The following is a 19,297-nucleotide window of genomic DNA, read 5'->3' on the forward strand; positions in this document are numbered from 1 at the left end:
ATTTGTGCTATTATAAATTATTGTATGGTCTGTCACAACATCCAGTTAAATTTCTCTTCTGCAAGGAAGATAGGAATTGATGTTGCTCAAACAAGAAGGTGGCCATTTAAGGTACAAGGAAATCCATGAATTTGTAGATTTAAGGAATTCTCTTTATTTCATTTTAATTGCTGGGGCGGGTGGGGGGGGGGGGGTGTCAATTAGAAAGCTGCCAGAATTAATTACTTTCACCATGTCCTGGTTGATTGAGGCCACTGCAATTTTAACTGCTAGGTGTGGTTAATGAGCGATTAAAGATTAGAGGTGTGCCCGGTTGAAATCTCTTGTAGAGGATTTGTGGCCAACTCCAAGTTTCTGAGGGAAATAGGAATTGCAGAGAAGACCCTCATAAAGGAAATTAACTCACTCCATGACTCAGAGAAAATGACTCTGGCTGAAAAGGAGGGATTCTATCTTTGACCCCAAAATGACCACCAAGAGAAATGCATATGGGACACACACCTAGGCCTGATCAGCCTGTGGTGGAGCTGCCTTGGCAAGAGGGTGGCTTATGTTTAAAAGTTTGAAACACTAGAGCGCGTCAAAAGAACCAAAGACTTGTTGATCCAAACCAAGGCTTTTATTAATTAAAAGACTGGAGCATATCACAAGTAGGTCAACCAGTCCAGAATGACCTGGTCTGGCTAGGAGCAACCTTTTAAGACCTGCCAGTAGGTGTGGCTATGCTCTCAGCCTATCACAGTCATCCAACACTACAATCTGTACATTTACACATTGGTGATAGAATCTGTACTATCACAAACACCCAATGATGCTAGAGAATACAACTGAAGATGTATCCAACACTAGATAACATCCCTTAGTGCTTATCCACCATCATCGTAATTGAGATAACCAACAAGAGAGGATCAGTCTAAACAATACTGAAACGTCAGGGATTGTAACACCTAGTCCTCCAAATCAATCAGAACTGATTGGAAATGATTGGTGGGAATGGAGGTGTATTGCTTAAGAAAAGTGGAGAATTGGAGTTGAGAATTGAATCAGTTCACATCAGGCTAGGCATTAGTTTTCTTTCTGAACAACTTTCAAAAGGAAATGAATAATCCTCTTCAGCAAGTCAGCAATAACTTTGTGTGACCCACGAGTTAAAGTTGCTTTCTGGTCAATCTATCAAAGGACTCTAGTCTGTAAGCATAAAGGTTGAGAGTTCTGGCTCTCTGGAGGTGGCATGGCCACCTGGCAAAAAGGCCCAATGTGATTTGGCAATTTTGGATCAGGTCGTCATGTGAAAGTTTACTGCTTGTTGTCGTCTTGCCTCCTGTTCTCCTGAGGGGTGAGTAAAATTGAGATCCATTTGCTAAATCTTGTACCATTACTCAAAATATTTAATTTTTTATCGAGATATACAATTTAGTACAAATCAGCACTTCTTGAGACAGCACTTTTTTTTCACCTGGTCAAACTTTAATTAGGGTGAAGAATGATGGTCAAGTGAGAAATAGATCAAGAACTGGAACTGGTGAGCTGGTAAGTTTAGAGATGACACAAAGATTGGTGGAGTTGTGGACAGTGTAGAAGGTCATTAAAGGAAAACAACATAGTATGTGTGTGTGTGTGTAATATCTTATTATTACAAATATGGGCAGAGAAATGGCAGATGATTTAATCTGCACAAGTAAGAGGTTTTGCACTTTGAGGGGGAAATAATTAGTTAATAATAGGACTTTTAAAAGCAGTAATGTGAAAGGTCCATATTTCTTTGGAAGTGGCCATGCAAGTTGATAGGGTTGGTAAAGTTGGTGTATGGCATGGGTCATCAGGTGGGGCACTGAATATAAAAGTATTGAAGTCATGTTGCAGCCATATAACTTTGGTTAGGCTGTACTTAGAACTGTATCCACAATTCTGATCACCTCAGCACTGGAAGGATGTGAAATAGTTCGAAAGAGTAAAGAGGGTTCCAGGATGTTGCCTGGATTAGACTTATGAGCTCTGTGGAGAGGTTGGACAATCTTGATTTGTTTTGCCTGGAGTGTCCGAGGATGAGGGGGAGACTTGATGGAAGTTTACAAGCTGATGAGAGGTGTTGATGGGATGGATGGCCAGATCACAAGACTTGGGAACAAAAATAGGCCATTTGGTCCATTGAGATCTGCTCTGTCATTCACATCATGGCCAATGTATTTTGCTTTCAACGCCATTCTCCTGCCTTCTCCGCATAATCCTTGATGCACTTACTAATCACAAACACATCGAACTCCGTTTTGGGTGGCCCGGTTAGCACAACTCTATAACAGCACTAGCAACCCAGGTTTGAATCCGGTACTGTCTCCAAGGAGTTCATACGTTCTCCCCTTGTCTATATGGTTTCCCTTGGGTGCGTCAGTTTTTTTCCCAACCTTCAAAATGTATGGGGTTGTAGATTAATTGGGCAGCATGGCTGGACTTGACTTCTAATGTATTGAAAATCATTTAAAAAATATAAATATATCCAATGATATGGCCTCATACCTGTCTGGCATTGAATTCCACATATTCACCAACTCCTTGCTGAATAAATGTCTCCTCTATTGTAAAGGGGTGTCCTTTTATTCTGAGGCTGTGCCCCTGGTCCGCTACTTCAAACATTTTCTCGACTTCCACTCTTTCAATATTCATCACGTCAGGATCTTTACCCAGGGTAAAAAATGTAAAACAGTGAAGAACGTGTGTTTAAAATGGGGGAAGAGGAGAGGAGAGTTGCAGGGCAATGTTGTTATGTAGAATGGCTGCTTGGAGTAGTAGTGGAAGCAGATATACTTGTTTACATGTTTACACTGCATACAGTTTATTTTTTTGGAATTAGTGGTAATTCTGCTTCGCCCACAGGGGAAAAAGGAATCTCAGGGTTGTATGTTCTCTGACAGTAAATCTGAAACGTGAATATGATTGAGCATTTTAAGAAGCTTCTCAATTGACACATGAATAAGTAGGGTATTATGCAGCAGTATGCGGAAGAAGATGGATTATGTGCATGTAGGGGAGTTTTAATTTAATCTGGGCATTATATTTGGTGTGATGGACCTGTTGCTATGCTGTACTGGTCTTTGTCCTATAAATTCTAATCACTTATTGACAGTTGTATTAACCTTAAAAATCCTTCAAGGAAGTGGATAAACTACTAAACCCCCTCCCCCAAAAAAGTTATTTTTAGATATCTAATCAAACAGGTAAAATCTAGTTCTTTGCTGTCTCGAGATATTGGAGAATGATGATGCCCATTCCAGAACTGTGCAAAGACCACCCTATTATAACCATGCATTTTGTAAAGATAATTACAAGGCGATTATGAACTGAAAATAAAACCTGAAATATTTGACCTTCTGTTTAGAGTACCAAAGTTTACTTGCTCTATTTCCATGCAGATCTATATTGGATATAAAATAAACTACAGTGGCTGGAAATCTGAAATTAAAAAAAAACATAAAATGATAATACTCTCAGTAGGTCAAACAGCATCTGCAGAAAGAGCTTCAGGACATTGTCCTACAGTAACAGAAAGAGGCCATTCAGCTCACCATGTCCATGCTGATCTTTTTTGCCTGTTTAATCATGTGTCCATTGTAGAAGCCTATTTAAGTGTCTGGCTAATGTCTATTAAATATAGAATTAGTCTTCTGACTCCACAGCTCCACACACAGTGTGATCTCATTATCAGCCACTCTATCTTTAAAAAACAAAATCCCTCAAATCTTTTTTAAAACACCTTGGTCTCCTTTGACCTCGATGTAAGCATTTAAGGAGACGTTGGATATGTATGTGCATGGGAAAGGAAAGGAGAGTTATGGGTGAGTGGGATTAGGTGGAATAAAGTGTTTTGGATGGACTAGAAGGGCCAAGTTGGCCTATTTCTGTGCTGTAATTGTTATATGTTTAATATAGGAAAAGATTCTACCCTCTCACTACCTTTTATTTTATATTGCTACAAGCCGAGAGGACCCCAAAACACAGCAGCAATAGATATTCACCAAGATAAATGGTTACTTAAACAAAAATTAATTTTAATTATCTTTAAACCTGAAACAGAATCACACTTTAACTTATCACTATTGACTTAACTCACCTAACTTAACTCCTTTCTAATTCTAAGCTCACATGTATGTAATGTGTGTTTAAGTTCAGAAAAATTCTTTGTTTCACAGACCAATCTCACTTTTCATTCCTCCCAGCTCACTGGTTGCTGGCAATTCTTATAGTGTGCACTGAATTTAACATGTATAAAGTTCACCGGACTTTGGTGCTTGAAAGGTAAATGGTTACCACTGAGGAAGGTTCTTGTCGGTTTTCAGAGAGAAATTTGTTGTACGATGGACACTAACAACTGATTCCTTCTTTTAATCAGCCATTTCAGTGCCTTGCCAAAGAAACTTGCCCCCTCAGGGTTCTCCAGATAATAACCTCTTTCTTTCAGGTCACCACAGAGGTCCTTTTTGTTTCTCTTATTTCAAGTGAAACATTAGACAGCCAGTCCTCTCCTCTTGCATGAACCACAAGTGCAGGCTGAACTAAGCAGTCACACCCATCTTCCATTGGGGTTTTCCACAATCTTGCCAGCTTGTCCTGTTCCAGTCCCAGCTGCTGTTACTGTTTGTATCACTGAAGAATTGATCTCTCTGTGTGTCTCTCTCCCTCTCTCTCGGAGAGAAAACCTGTTTGACTCTCTCTGCTTGCAAAACCACATGACCCTCTTAGAACAGCTCCAGACAATCTGCGACTCCATCAAGTTCTTTCATCCATTGCCTTTTTGTAAACACCAATCCATTAGTGAAGTCTCTTGGGCATGCTCCAAAGCTTTTGCAAAGGCTGTTGGCCCCTACATGTCTAGCATGAGCAGAGCTCCAGTATTTAAAATAAGATCTGTTTTCAAGTGTTTGTATGTGACCTACACTAAAAGCTACCCCAAATTACCTCCCAAAAACATATCTATTTTCTGTCACAATATTCATTATCAAATCACTTCTCCTCCTTCTCCTTTGCTCCTAGAAAAACAAACCAAGTCTATCTAACTTTTCTTAATAACTAGAAACCTCCAATCTAGGCAACAATCTGTTGAATCTTCTTCACACTTTCTCCATTCAACCACATCTTCCTATGGTGTGGCCAGAACTACACACAATACCGCAAGTGCAGTCTCACCATTGTTTTGTAAAGTTGAAATATTTATATATTCTATGCTCTGAACTATGTAAGCAAACATGCTTCGCCTTTATGAAGCTGTGTTGTCAGTTTTCTGGAACTATGGACTTGAATTCCAAGGTGTCTCTGTTAATCAACATTCCTCAGCAGCTGACTATTTACTGTATATCCATGATTAAATTCTATGCATCAACATTTTGCCAATTTTCCGTCTGATCCATATCCTGCTAAGGCCTTAGACATTCTTCCTTATGATTGACAAGATCGCCAACTTTTGTGTTATCGTATATTTACCAATCGTGCCTCTTGCATTCACATTCAAGTTCATGTGTAACACAAGTAACGAAGCTCTCGGCATTAACACCAATAGCCATAGACTGAGTAAAGTTTGATGAGAACATTCAAAACATACTGGGGTTGTAGTTTAATTGGGCGGAATATAAATGCTTCGACTTTACAAATTTGAAGAGTCGTGAGCCTCAAAATTACTATCTTTTCTCTTTTCACAGAAGCTACCTGATCTACTGGGTGTTTATGACATTTTATGTTTTTATTTCAATTTGGACATGCTTTTTGAAGCTATTAATATTTATTTCCTGACAATCATGAGAATTTTTGCACTGTCCAATGCCTCAGTGCACAATGATTTCTATTTTATTTTTAGGTTGGCTTTGATTCTTTGGTGCTTCGAGTCACAGATATTTCTGCTGGTACATGTTGGGCTGTAATATCACGGAATGGTGTGTATGGGTTTGTTGTTGTCGAGTGGAGAAGTGGCTACCCTGACGGAATGGTCCCTGCTGGATTTACACCTGGCTCTATCAGACCTGAGTCTGGTAAGTGTATTTCGTCGCAGTTTCCATGGCCATGATTATGCAGCCAGTAAATTATCCATGACTTGTCCTTTTTGCACATTGGACTTGATTCTTTATTTTAAATGTGTTGTTACAAGAAATTACTTTAAAAAAAATCCATGATAGAAAGCTCGTATCTATGCCAACAGATCGAATAGCTTCTGATGGTGAAAAATTGTTGAGGAATGTCTGAATCAAAGAAACATTAATCATTATACACAATATTTAACTTTCTATGTCCTACATGAGTAATTTACAAAGGCACTTCTTTATTTATAATATATCAGATTATAATATTAAAACAGAAATTTGGACCCTAATAAATTTATGTTGCCATTCTTGACTCAAATTTTCAGGAATTCATCAGTCTCAAATCTGCTAGTTTTGTGATTATCGATTCTCAAAATTAGAATTCATTGCATTCAATTTACTATTCATTTTTTGTCTTTCTAAATTTTTGAAAAATTGGTTTGAAGAACCTTTTTAACATGTATTGAAAACAACTTCAATTGAAAGAATAATCAAACACAATAATGAAGTCTTTTTAAGTATCCTGTGGGAGCTAGGACTTGAAGAGAACATGAATTAAAGATGGAACTTCAAAGTTGTTACGGAGGCTTTCCGACTTCTCATGTTTGTTAGACACCAAATCACCAAATTTCCTCTCATCTCAAAAGTATATTTCTTTAGAAATTATGACCATATGGCCTTTATGATGTTTGTAATTTTGAAGAGTACAGTCAGCAATGTTGCCTGTGGTTAATGAATTCATATTTTTCTTGTTGGTTTTTTAATCCTTTAATATGTTAATAATGATTCTGCAAAGTTGTTTTCCATAAATTTATGCAGTTACTTAATCACTTTACATCAGGTTCAGTTGTTTTTTCGCATGGTGAGAAAAGAAAATCAATATTACTCACTGTGCCAACCACAAACTTTATGGGTGAGGAGTCCTTTGCCATTCATCTGATTGGAGTACACAGTAATTTTACCAGTAAAGCTGAACTAAGGTAGGCTCATCAATTGCATTATAAAAGTTTATAATTATTATCTATCTCCTATAAACATATATCCAGTATATATCATTCATTCCGATGTCTTGCTGTTCAGCATGGGCATTCATGCCTCTCCATCCGTCACGATCTCTGATCCTCCAAATTGTCGTGGTTGCCTTCCCTGTTCTCCTTCAGTGAAGGCTCCATCTTTGAGCTGAGACTGTGGTCAATGTTGAGTTCATGATTATACAAGGGAAAAATACTGGAGTGGTTTCCCGTTACCACCTTCAGTTGCACTGGATGGTTAACCCTGACTATTGATCAGTGTTTTTAGTTTTACAACCATAAATTCTAGTTTGTAGAATCTGCTTGTAAAAACCATCCACCATCTGCAATCTGTGGCTTCACGTGAGCCTGAATGGAAGGTTAAACAGGTACTACACCTTGCCCAAGGGTGACCTGTGGGCTATTGGACACGGAAGCAGTGCCTTGTTACAAGTATGAATTAATTAGTTGAAATAATGTATTTAACTTTTCCTTTTTAATTTAAAAAGAAATGCAAGTGCTAAAAATCTGAAATAAAAAAAAATGAAATACTGGAAAAATAATGGTAACATGGATGTTACATGAATTTTTCATTCATTTCAGTTTTTATTTCATTGGTTTGTTCGTCCAGCATTGTATCAGGACTGTTGAAAAATGTTTAGCTTAAAGTGATCATTCTGTTTCTTTTCCACACATGCAGCTGGCTACTAGGTTCTATTTTTATATTTGTTTTCCATGATCTCAACTATTTTTCTTGTCGATTATCAATTCTGGGAGGAAGCAGTGAAATCATATTTATTGTCTAATGTTGTCTGATGATGTTTGACATTTTGGTCTTCCAAAGCCAAAGATCCAGAATGGAAATGATCTGAGTACCTGGTAGAGTGAGACAGTTTTGGAATATTGCTCTTCTAAACATGATTAGTTGGATATTAGGTTTAATAACCAAAGGGACAAGCATCATTACACACCATTAATGATGTTTTGAATTTCATTGCTTTCTGATCAATGATCACATTTTTTAAAGATTAGAATTGGATTCTGTAATGCTGAACTGCAAGGAACTGTGGATCAGAGGAAGCAGTTCCAAATTTAGAGAGTGATTGGGGTAAATTAAGTAAATTGGCAGATAAAAGTTCAATTTGTACAAGCGGTATTTTGCTATACATAGCAGAGAAAAATGAGGCATTTGCTTGCAATAGGAGGTATTGAAATAACTAAAAGTGGACCTTGAAATATCCAACTAGGACATAACTGCAGTTGGAATGAAATAAAATGTTAAAATAGATAATCATAACGATGAATAAAATTTGGAAGAGGATGTCAACCTTGTATCTATAACTCAATCATATCAGATACTGAAATGATGCTAATTTATTCTTGCTGATGCATTCTAGCACTATAAACACTGAGGAAAGGTCATGAGGATAATCCTAGTGTAACAAGACAAAAGATACAGAGAAATGAGAAGCCTGAGTTGTTTGGATTGTACATCCAGAATATTCAAAAGAAAAGGTTCAAACTGGTGAATAGAAATAGATAAATAACACCAGATATTCTTCTTCACATGAAGGGGCTGATAGCTGGAATAAACTCCAGATTGATGGAGAAAATACCACGAGGATTGTTCTGGAATGGATGCTTTTGAATTTATGGATTAAATGGGATTGGTGGATTATGCCGTTGTAATTATCTTTTAATGTTCCAGTGGGATGTACAGGATCTACATCTGATAAATTATACTTCCTGTTTACATTTTTCACAGATCAGGATTCACTGTAGCTGAAATTGAACCATTCGGAGTCTTCCAATTTGCCCCTAATTCAAGCAAGGTCAGAATAGAAGAAGATGTGGGTGTAACTACTTTGCATATTCAAAGACTCTTTGGATTCCGTGGAAATAAAACAAAGTTGACCTACTACACAGTACAGGGAAGTGCCAAACCTGATGAAGATTACAAGCATATCCAAGAAGGAGAACTTGTCTTTACTTCATATCAGATTGAAGCCACTATTGATCTGTTCATCGTCAATGATATCACTCCAGAAATAGATGAAGATTTCTACCTGAATTTGTCCAGCGTTGAAGTTCTGGGTTATAAGCCAAATGCTGCAGAAGAAAAACCTTACTTGAATCTAAACAATAGTGTGTCATCTATAACCATTATTGCCAATGATGCCACAAAAGGTGTTTTAAGTATCGGACCCACTGTGATCCACACAAGAGAGGATATTGATAATAACACAGTAAATGTAATAGTTCACATTCGAAGGACACTGGGATTTACTGGGATTGTCAGTGTGGGTGTTAGAACCTTTGGAAAAAAGAAGCTTGAAAGTGGTGTAGAAGAGATCCCTTTCCAAACCAGCCAGCAACAATCCACCCTTTCCTGGGCCAAAGAGGGAGAAGATTTTGAAGATGAAGCTTTGAATGTTACTCTACATGATGAGGAAAAGGAAATCAATATCTCCATCCGAATTTTAGACGACAATGAACCCGAGGGACGAGAATTTTTTTTCGTATACTTAACAGATCCTGGTGGAGGTGCACAAATTGTGGATGGAGAAGATGAGCATGGATTCATGGCTTTTATGAAGATAGTAATCTTGGGTACCTCATAGTTATTAACTGATTTTGGTATATCTAGACTGGCCTTTTGCTTTGCCGTCTTGGACGGCAACATTTGTTTCACGTTGTTTGGGGTGTCATGGATTTTATATTAGTTATAATGTGGCCAGTGACACAGCCATATTTGTAATCTAACGCACAGCTCTGCACACTGCTTAATCAGTGTCAGTACTGCTGGATTGGTGAATGAAGCTCCAGTCAATGTGCTCCCTTAGAGTTTGCGCATCCGAACACATAATTCACTCCACTTAAAAGTTTCATCTCATGACTGATTCGTTTCTGGTTGTTCAGGGCTATGTACTTCCAAGAGTTTGTTAAAATTGGTGAGCTCCACAGGGAGTGCTGTGCCAAGTGCTGAAGACTTGACCCTAACGCACCAGCTGCTCCCACACATGACCCTTAATAGACATTGCCCTTGGCTCTATCATGATTGGGAACTTGAGCAGATTTCACCAAGAGCAGAGCAAGCTACAAGGAGGGAGAAGGGGAGGGAGTGGCATCTTGATGAGGGAGGGATGCTATCCGGGATGTTTAGGGGGCAATTGGCCCAGATGAGCCTTGATAAGAGCAAGGGTGACTAGTCAGTGTCTCTGTAGGAAGTTGTTCCTAAAAGGTGTCAGTCTTAGCTGATATATCAAATGTGGGTAGGTGACTACGTTGACAATGACAGTAAACGTCACCATAGCCTTGCGTGGGTATTCTTCACAGGTGGAGCTATTTGTGATATTCGAGTTTATCATGCACTTTGCATAAGGGGAATCATTAATAGATTTTCAAAGAGAATCGATTACATTTCATCCTCTAGTGCCAGCAATTGGCAGGCAGAACGTGCTCATGGGTGCCAACTGACCCCCTCAGTCCTCCACCAAATCATCATCTTCCGAACCTGAGCCTCTGGTCAACTGGCAGGAGCATTATCCAGCTCCTGCCGTACTCTTGGGCCACGTCATGCCCAAGATCCAGTTTTCTTTAAAAAAGACATGATCTCAGTTTGGTTTAATTTTTTTTTTATAGCCTTCATATATTTGTACTACAGGAAATGACATACAAAATGGCATTATGGGCTTTACATGGGTCTCCCAGAGTAACCTGGTGTTGGATGAAGACTCTGAAAATAGGAAGCTTCAGCTAATGGTTGAAAGGCAAAAGATCAGGTAAAATCTCCATTAATGGAAATGTTCTTCACCTGCTCTTGCTGAAACTCAGCAGCTCCATGGTAGTGTCTTTTCAGAACTACAAGTCTCTCTGGAATCTCGGCAAGAGCTTTCAACATCAGTTTTAACGGCTGGTTTTACTCGTGATCAATACAAAATGCAGATGATGGGTGAAATTTGAGGTCCAAGTTACTGTGCAAGTGGAAGGCATCAGGGGCGACATGCAAAGAATTTCTTCCAAGTAATATCTTGTCTTATTTAACCTCAAGGCAAATGGTGCTAATCATTCTTTATCATGGTACATAACAAGTAAAAACACCAGGCTGGAGAAACTTAGTGAGCTAAGCACTGTCCTTTATGTAGCAAAGGTAAAGATATACAACTGACATTTTGGGCTTCTTCAAGATACAGAAAGATGTCGGCAGGCGTCCGAACAAAATGAGAAGGGTGGAGGGAGGAGCCCGGTCCAAAAGGCAGGAGGTAATAGGTGGAGAAGGGAGGGAGAGCACAGCAGCAAGTAGGGGGAGGAGGGATGGCGAGGGGAATAGTGTTTTACTTTTGCTACATGGTACAACCTGGAAATTATTGTAGTCATTGTTAGCCAAAAAAATTAAACATTGGCGATTCCCCTCTCTAAAATAATTAATGCACCAGGAATGTTTTATGAATTCTTTCAATGTCATTCTACTATTTTACAGAGAATTACTTCTATCTTGCAAATAACAGGGTATTGTTTCTTTCTTGTCTTAATTATTTATGTATCCCCACTCAATGGTCTTTACCAAAGTACAAGCTGAACTGATGACATTCATTCCAATGAGACCAAAGGGAGTTTACTAGACATGGGCTTTCAGTGAGAAATGGCACCAGATCCCATCAGGTTAGATGCAGAACAGCACAAAAAAAAAATCCTGTAATCTGAGTGTAAAAGGATGAAAGTGGTGGGTGGCCTTGTTGGAATGAAAATCTGGTGGGTTCTCCAAATCTTGTAAATAGGGAAGCTGCGTGGTCGATCCCAACCACATGTGTTACCTGTGAGGACTTCGTAATTTGATCATATTGGTGTCCTCATAAGGGCTGCAATTTTCTCCCACTTTCTAAAGGCACGTGTTTGTTAAATGGCCACTGTAAGTTGTCCCTTGATTGTAGCTGAAGGTAGAATCTTTGGGAGTTGTCGAGAATGTGGTGAAAAAGGGTGGCTTGCAACCAGCGCCAGCAATCCGCGTTCAAATTCTGTGAAATCTGCAAGGAATTTGTATGACCTCCTCATGAGGTGTGTGGGTGTACTCTGGTTGCTCTAGAATGTACAAGGTTGGTAGGTTAATTTTATGTAATTAGGCTGCATAAGTTTCATAGGCCAAAAGGGTCTTTTACTGTGCTGTGTTCAGTAAAGTTAATAAAATAATAGGATTAATGCAAAAGTATAAATGGAGCAAAAAAAAACAATCTCCTCAAGTAGATTGAGCTCCAGATTCCAGCATCTGCTCTCTTTTGTGTCCATTCTGACTGACTGTTCAGTGAGATTGGGATAGTACTTTTTAAATGATGCTCCAGATATTTGAAGTATTTCATTTTGCTTACATTTGCAGTTTTTTTTTTTTGCAGATCTTTTGAGGATGTGACAGTTTCTTGGCGTGTGACATTTAATGAAACAGATGTGGCATTACAAAGAGATGGAATAGATCTCGTCAATGAGCTTGTGGCTACATCAGGAATTACCCTTTGTGCTTCTGGAGAAACTCAATGCCCGATCAGCATTGAAATCAAATCAGACCAGGTAAGCAAACAGAAAGGCAATGCTACTTCAAAAGATACATCGATTGTGTGCATATTGTGTTTCAAAATTCAGTTCCTTATGGGCTAGGTTTTGATCAGCATGAGACCAAATAACTCTCATCGATGAGAGTTTTAGAATTCAGACCTGTTTTAAATTGTCAGCTGAATTGTGGAGTATTAAATTGGTTTTTTGATGCAGTCTCCAGACTGAAGACTGGAAATACAACCAGCAAAAAAGTTGCAGGAAGTGATTTCAGCATTAGATCAGCTCTGAACATTGGAGGTACTTGATACTGCTTTTGTAACAAAAAAAATCATTACTCTTTATTCAACAACAGAACATTACAGCACAGGAAAAGGGTCCTTGGGCTGTTCTAGTCTGTGCAAATCACTTTTCTGCCTAGTCTGACTGACCTGCACCCAGTCCATAGCACCTCCATACTTCTCCCCTCCAGGTACTTGTCCAAATTCTTCTTAAATGTTAAAATTGAGTCTGCATTCACCACTTCAGCTGGCAGCTTGTTCCACTCTCCCACCGTTCTCTGTGTGAAGTTCTGCCTCATGTTCCCCGAGAGATCCTGTTTCTGTGCTGTAATGTTCTATGGTTCTATGGGATCCCTTCATTTCTGTTGGTGAATAAAGATAAATGATATTAATTCCCCTTTCACCCTTAACCCATGTGCTCTGGTCTGTATCTCACCTACCATCAATGGAAAAATCTATCTACATCTACTCTGTCTATCCCTCTCATAATTTTAAATACCTATCAAATCTCCGTTCATTCTTCTACTCTCCAGGGAATAAAGTCCTAACCTGTTTAACCTTTCTCTGTAACTCAGTTCCTGAAGTCTGGGCAACACCCAAGCAAATCTTTTCTGCACTCTTTCAATCTTAACGATATCTTTCCTGTAATTAGCTGACCAAAACTGCACATAATACTCCAAATATAACCTCATCAATGACTTGTACAACTTTACCATAACATCCCAACTCCTATACTCAATACTTTGATCTATGAAGGCCAATATGCCAAAAGCTCTCTTTACCACCCTATCCACCCATGACACCACTTTCAGCAAATTATGTATCTGTATTCCCAGATCCCTCAGTTCTATGGCATTCCTCAGAGCCCTACAATTTACCATTTATGTTCTTTCTTGGTTTGTCCTTCCAAAATGCAACACCTTACACTTGTCTGCATTAAATTCCATCTGCCATTTTTCAGCCCATTTTTCCAGCTGGTCCAGATCCCTGTGCAAGCTCTGAAAACCTTTGCTGTCCACAGCGCCTCCAATCTTCGTGTCATCTGCAAACTTGCTGATGCAATTTACCACCTTATCATCCAGATCATTGATATAGACGACAAACAACAATGATCCCAATGCAGATCCCTGAGGCACATGTCAGATCCATGTAGGTTCTGACCTTTCCTACCTAAATCACTAATCAGAGTTCTATTTATGGTCTATTACATTTCAATAGAATTGGCATTGCTGCAGCAAGGATGTGTTCTGGGCACCAACTGCACTGTTCCTTGTAAAATAGAGAAGGCTAGCTGTTAGAGCAAAAAAGACTACAGTTGCTTTCTGAATAGGTTACTCTGCTGGCCTCCACCTTTCCCATCCTAATTAACAGCAGTTGAGGATACACACAATGACTCCAATTTAAATGGAACATACTGACAAGAAGTTCCTTTTATTCATCAAGTAAAATCAGATTTCTTGTCATTAGGTTTTCACTGGATTTTATTACAATTGGACGACTTTAGGATAGTCAAAAATGTACACAATTTAGAGAAGTTTGTGTTTGGAATGACTATGGCTAATTTTAGGATTAAGCAAGGAAACCTTCCTTTCACTGTAATCTTTTGCAATCTGAATGACGGATAGAAGATGATTTGAAAATATATTTCAAAAAGGAAATGGATAAATATTTGACAAGACAGTCTTGCAAATGGCAGGCTCATGAGAATCTTCATTGGAGAGGAGTGGGACATTTTGATAGCTCTATCAGAATGCCATAACATGCAAACATTATTCTGCTCTGATTAGGACATTCAGCCCTTGAATGAGCATATCCAAAGTTAGATTTCCTGAGGAAGATATCAATGATGCTGTGGAATAGTGATGGCCAAGGACAAGTCTTGGAGTGGCCTATTAAACAGCTTTCAATATTCTGCTTTGCACGGTGCATTACCTTTCATTGCAAGTGGTGTACACCACAAACCTTTATCCAAGTCACTCTTTCAGACTGCATGGCTGCATGTGGAAGTATTGACAACAATGTTACTCTATAATTTTGCTTTGGAATGATAAAGGCCCCCCAGCACAACTGTTTGGATAATACTGCTAAGAATATATTATTGATCTTACATTCACTACCATGGTGAGAATAAAACAATAATATCAAAGATGAGAATACTTAGGTTATTAATATCAAGTTGTAATTGTAAACTTGAAATATGCAGAGATCATGAAGGACTGTGCCTTAGGAACAAAAAGCAAAGATTAAAAAAAAAATTAATTATCTAAAACCTTCATTAGGTTTTAGATGAAATACAGAGGTGACATACAGCACATTATTCAGTATGCGGAGGACATCATCAATAAGAGGTGGTCACGCCAAAGGTGCAGATTGGGAGTAGCTGGGTGACCCCCTTGAAAGGTAAAGGGTGTAGCCTGAGAGTGCAGGTACCCACTGTAGCTATCCCCACCCTCAGTAACAAGCATATGATTTTGGGTACTGTCGAGGGGAATAACCTCCAAGGAGACAGTTACAGCAGCCATGTCTTTGGCTGTGAGGTACAGGAAGGAAGAGAACGAGATAGTGATTGTAATTGGGGACTCAGTAGATAGAGGGCTTCCAATCCTGTGACCAAGACTGAAATGCCTGAATGGTATGTTACTTAGAGGGGGGCCTGGGTCCAGGATGTCTCAGATCTTGTTTGCAGGATTCTTAAAAAGGAAAGGCACGGTACATGACATAGGAAAGGAATGGGATGAGGTCGACAAAATGGAAAAGGTTTATCAGATGTTTATGAAGTTGTAGATAGGATTAGGGAAATTAAATTATCGTGAGAGACTGGAAAAATAAGGCCTGCTATCCTTGGAGCCTTTGAAGATGAGAGCTGAGAGAGGACCTATTGAGGCCTATGAAATCATGAGGGGCATATAAAAGATGAAGACAAGAGAGCACAATTGTCAGGAAATTGGGGGGGTGGGATTTAGAAGGGATGCGAGGAGACAGTTCTTCACTCAGTGAGAATATGAAATGAGTTGCCAGACAAAGAGGTAGAGGAATATACATTATCTTTAAGAAACACTTGGATCATGACATGGATGAGAGGAGATTTTGTTGGGGGGTGGTTGAAAGAATTGTAGTGGTCTGAGGCAAGTTGGACTAAAGTAGAACGACACATTTTGCTTATCATGGCCAAGCTGAGTCTGTGGGCTTGTTTCAGCGTTATAAAACTCTGACAATCAGGTAACTAACTGGTATTTGTTACAAAAGTGATTGTTAAATTTTTGATTTCTGATATTAAAATAAAAAGATGTAACTTTTGAAATGGTACTGAAATTAAAATTAAGACCATCCAATATATTTGTTGTGTACTAATGCTGAGTTTCAAAGAATTAATTGACAGTCCAAAACTGAAACGAGTAACATGATGTGAAAAGAAAAGTCCATACTTTCTCAATGCTTACCGTTTTGTGACTTCTTCTTTGTAGATCCCAGAATCTGAAACCTGGTTTCTCGTGGAAATCTTCGAAGTGGGAGCAGGAGCTTTGATAAATGCCAGTGCTCGATTCTTGAACATTACAGTTTTGGAGAGTGATAACCTTCGCCCGTTGATCTATTTCGCTGCAGGATCACGGCTGTCTGTGGTTCATCAGAAGACCACAATTGTCAGCCTACAGGTTGCCAAGAATGCTGCTTCAAGTACAGTTGATAGTTTGAGTTACCAAACAAGCGTAAGTACAAAAAGGGACTTTATCTTCCATAACATTTTATTTAACAGGTTATTTGGTGAGGACTTGACATGTTTATCAAATGCACTATATAATTAAAAGCTGACATCTTAAAGCATTGGGACTACATTTAATCAATCATCATTCTAAACTTACAGCATGATTTAACGAATTTAAAAATTTCAAATTTAGACATACAGCTTGATAACAGGCTCTTTCAGCCCATGACCTCGTGCTGCTCAAATGCACCCAATTGTCCTACAACCCCGGTACATTTTGATAGTTGGGAGGAAACTGGAACAAACCCACGAAGGCACAGGAAGGTTTGAACCTGGGATGCTGGCGCTGATACAGCATTGCACTAACCAATATGCTAAGCGTGCAACCCAAATCTAATTTGATTTGTTACAGCTTTGAAACGAATGCATTCATTTTTAATTTACCGATGATTTTAGGTGAATAATACTAATGTTTAAATCACGAATGCAGGTCTTGCGGCAGAAGACTCTTAGGCATAATTTTTTTCTCAAATGTTACACTGAACTAACCATGCTTCATTGCACCCCATGCAAGTGGGTAGTTTGAGAAGCCATTTTTATTAACCAGGAATGCCAGTTGTGAAATGTGGACAGCACAGTTAGCTTAGCAGTTAGCCTTTACACCGCCAGCGATCGGGACCGGGGTTTGAAGCCTGCACTGCCTGTAAGGAGTTTGTATGTTCTCCCAGTGTCTGCGTGGGTTTTATCCGGAGTCTTTGATTTCCTCCCACTATTCCAAATGTACCGGGGTTTGTAGGTTAATTGGGTGGCACAGACTCTGGCCAAAAGGGCTTTTTACGTGTATAAATTTGAAATGTGAGAGAATAGGTTTCAGGGAAATAAGTGATGAGTGGGATTCATGAGATTGCTCTGAAAACTGGCATAGACGATTGGAAAGACCACCTTTATATAATGAGAAAAGTGAAAATAAAAATGGACAGAGAAATCAAAAGAAATTGTAACAAATGCTAAAGAGTAGAAAATCAAGTTGCACAAAAGGAATGTGCGCACAGAGGTGGAAATAGCTATGTAGATCTCAAAGGATGAGTGTTCACCACATTCATTTCTTCCCCCTTTATCCCTTCCCATTCTCTGGGATATGTTATTTGCTGTTTCTTTCCCTGGAAATTTTTCAATTCCAAAGAAAGTATCATGTCATAACATTTGTGTTATCATTGATTGTGCAATTTGAAATTAATCAGTTTTGTGTGGTAGAAATAATTTCCATCAGTTTCTTGTACAAATAATCATAATAAAAGCCTGAGTGCATCAGACTTGATGCTATAACTTCAGGAGGGAAATTTTAGAGTCAGATTTATTGTCAAAATATATACATAACATCACATGTAACCCTGAGATTCTTTTCCCTGCGGAAGAGGCAGAATTATCAATTATTGGTAGTGCAAAAAAAACTGTACATAATGTACAAATAAAGAAATGTAAACAAACTGCAATATAGAGAGGGGAAAAAAAATCAATAAAATTCTAAAGCAAGAGTCCTTAAATGATTGAGTGTGTTGTTGAGGAGTCTGATAGTGGACGGGTAGCAGCTGTTCCTGAACCTGATGGTGTGAGTCTTGTGGAACCTATATCTACTTTCTGATGCGTAGCAGTAGTGGGGTGGGGGGGTGGTTGTGGTTTGGCGTGGATCCTTGATGATTGCTGCTGCTCTCCAATGCCAGTGTTCCTTGTAGATGTTCTCAATGGTGGGGAGGGTTCTGCCTGTGATGTTCTGGATTTTTGCAGGGCTTTCCACACAGGGATATTGGTGTCCTCATACCAGATCAGGATGCAACTGGTCAGCACACTTTCCACCATACATCTGTAGAAATTTGCCAGGATTTCCAAAGTCCTAGCAAACCTTCACAAACTCTTGAGGAAGTCGAGGCGCTGACATGCTTTCTTCATAGTGCCATAAATGTGTTGGGTCCTTGGTACCCAACATATTCATGTGTTTACTTGTGACAAAGAAAACTCATGTTAAAATTATCCAAATAAAGAAGGGTAAATGTGGTTTCCATGAATAGAATGGATACACCTGACGCTGCAAGCTGGCTACATGATAAGCACCTCATAATCTCCATTTTAGAAGACTTCCACTTGTCTGATGATGTTTTACTTGCAAACACCTGCTCCCATTTTTTTTTTTTGCCAGGCCCTGACTTGTATTATTGATATTCGATCATCCTCCAGTTCAAGACCTGAACTTGTGGGCCATCAATATCTCTCTCCACAGCCACCATGAAACCTATAGAATTAGGATTACTTGTTGCCTAAAATGTTCACCCGCTGCCTGTGGTATGATCAGGTCATGAAATGTGCAGTGAGTCTGTTCACACAATCCAGTCGTTCATTAAGTTTTCATTTTCAGTATACATTGTATCCGCGTGTCAGTTTAAGATTTTTTAAGTCTCTGTCTTCTCTTTGGAATCCTTTGGTTGTCCATGTACTTAAAAACAACATCGTATTTTCTCCGTCACTTAGTATTATTTTTTTTCTTCCAAATTCTCTCATTCTTACCTCTCAATTGTACTTGGGTGTAATAATGCTGCTAACAATATCAGTTTAAAAATCTGCAGTGTAATTTACTTTAAAGTGTATGTAACATTTGAATTTTTTTTTTCCTTTCATTGACCTATTATCTGTGCTGGTCTTTAGAGG

General features: G+C 38.8%; 1 protein-coding gene across 1 annotated transcript in view; it reads left to right on the forward strand.

The window, feature by feature from the left end:
* adgrv1 (adhesion G protein-coupled receptor V1) overlaps positions 1-19,297 on the forward strand; it is a 537,083-nt gene that overhangs the window by 289,514 nt on the left and 228,272 nt on the right. Inside the window, exons 73-78 of the mRNA XM_069918000.1 lie at positions 5,843-6,014; positions 6,904-7,042; positions 8,838-9,682; positions 10,737-10,854; positions 12,460-12,631; positions 16,359-16,601. Of these exons, the coding sequence (XP_069774101.1) occupies positions 5,843-6,014; positions 6,904-7,042; positions 8,838-9,682; positions 10,737-10,854; positions 12,460-12,631; positions 16,359-16,601 (1,689 nt within the window). The remainder of the gene's footprint in view (positions 1-5,842; positions 6,015-6,903; positions 7,043-8,837; positions 9,683-10,736; positions 10,855-12,459; positions 12,632-16,358; positions 16,602-19,297) is intronic.

The sequence above is a fragment of the Narcine bancroftii genome, chromosome 1 (assembly GCF_036971445.1).
Source record: "Narcine bancroftii isolate sNarBan1 chromosome 1, sNarBan1.hap1, whole genome shotgun sequence".
Taxonomy (NCBI): domain Eukaryota; kingdom Metazoa; phylum Chordata; class Chondrichthyes; order Torpediniformes; family Narcinidae; genus Narcine; species Narcine bancroftii.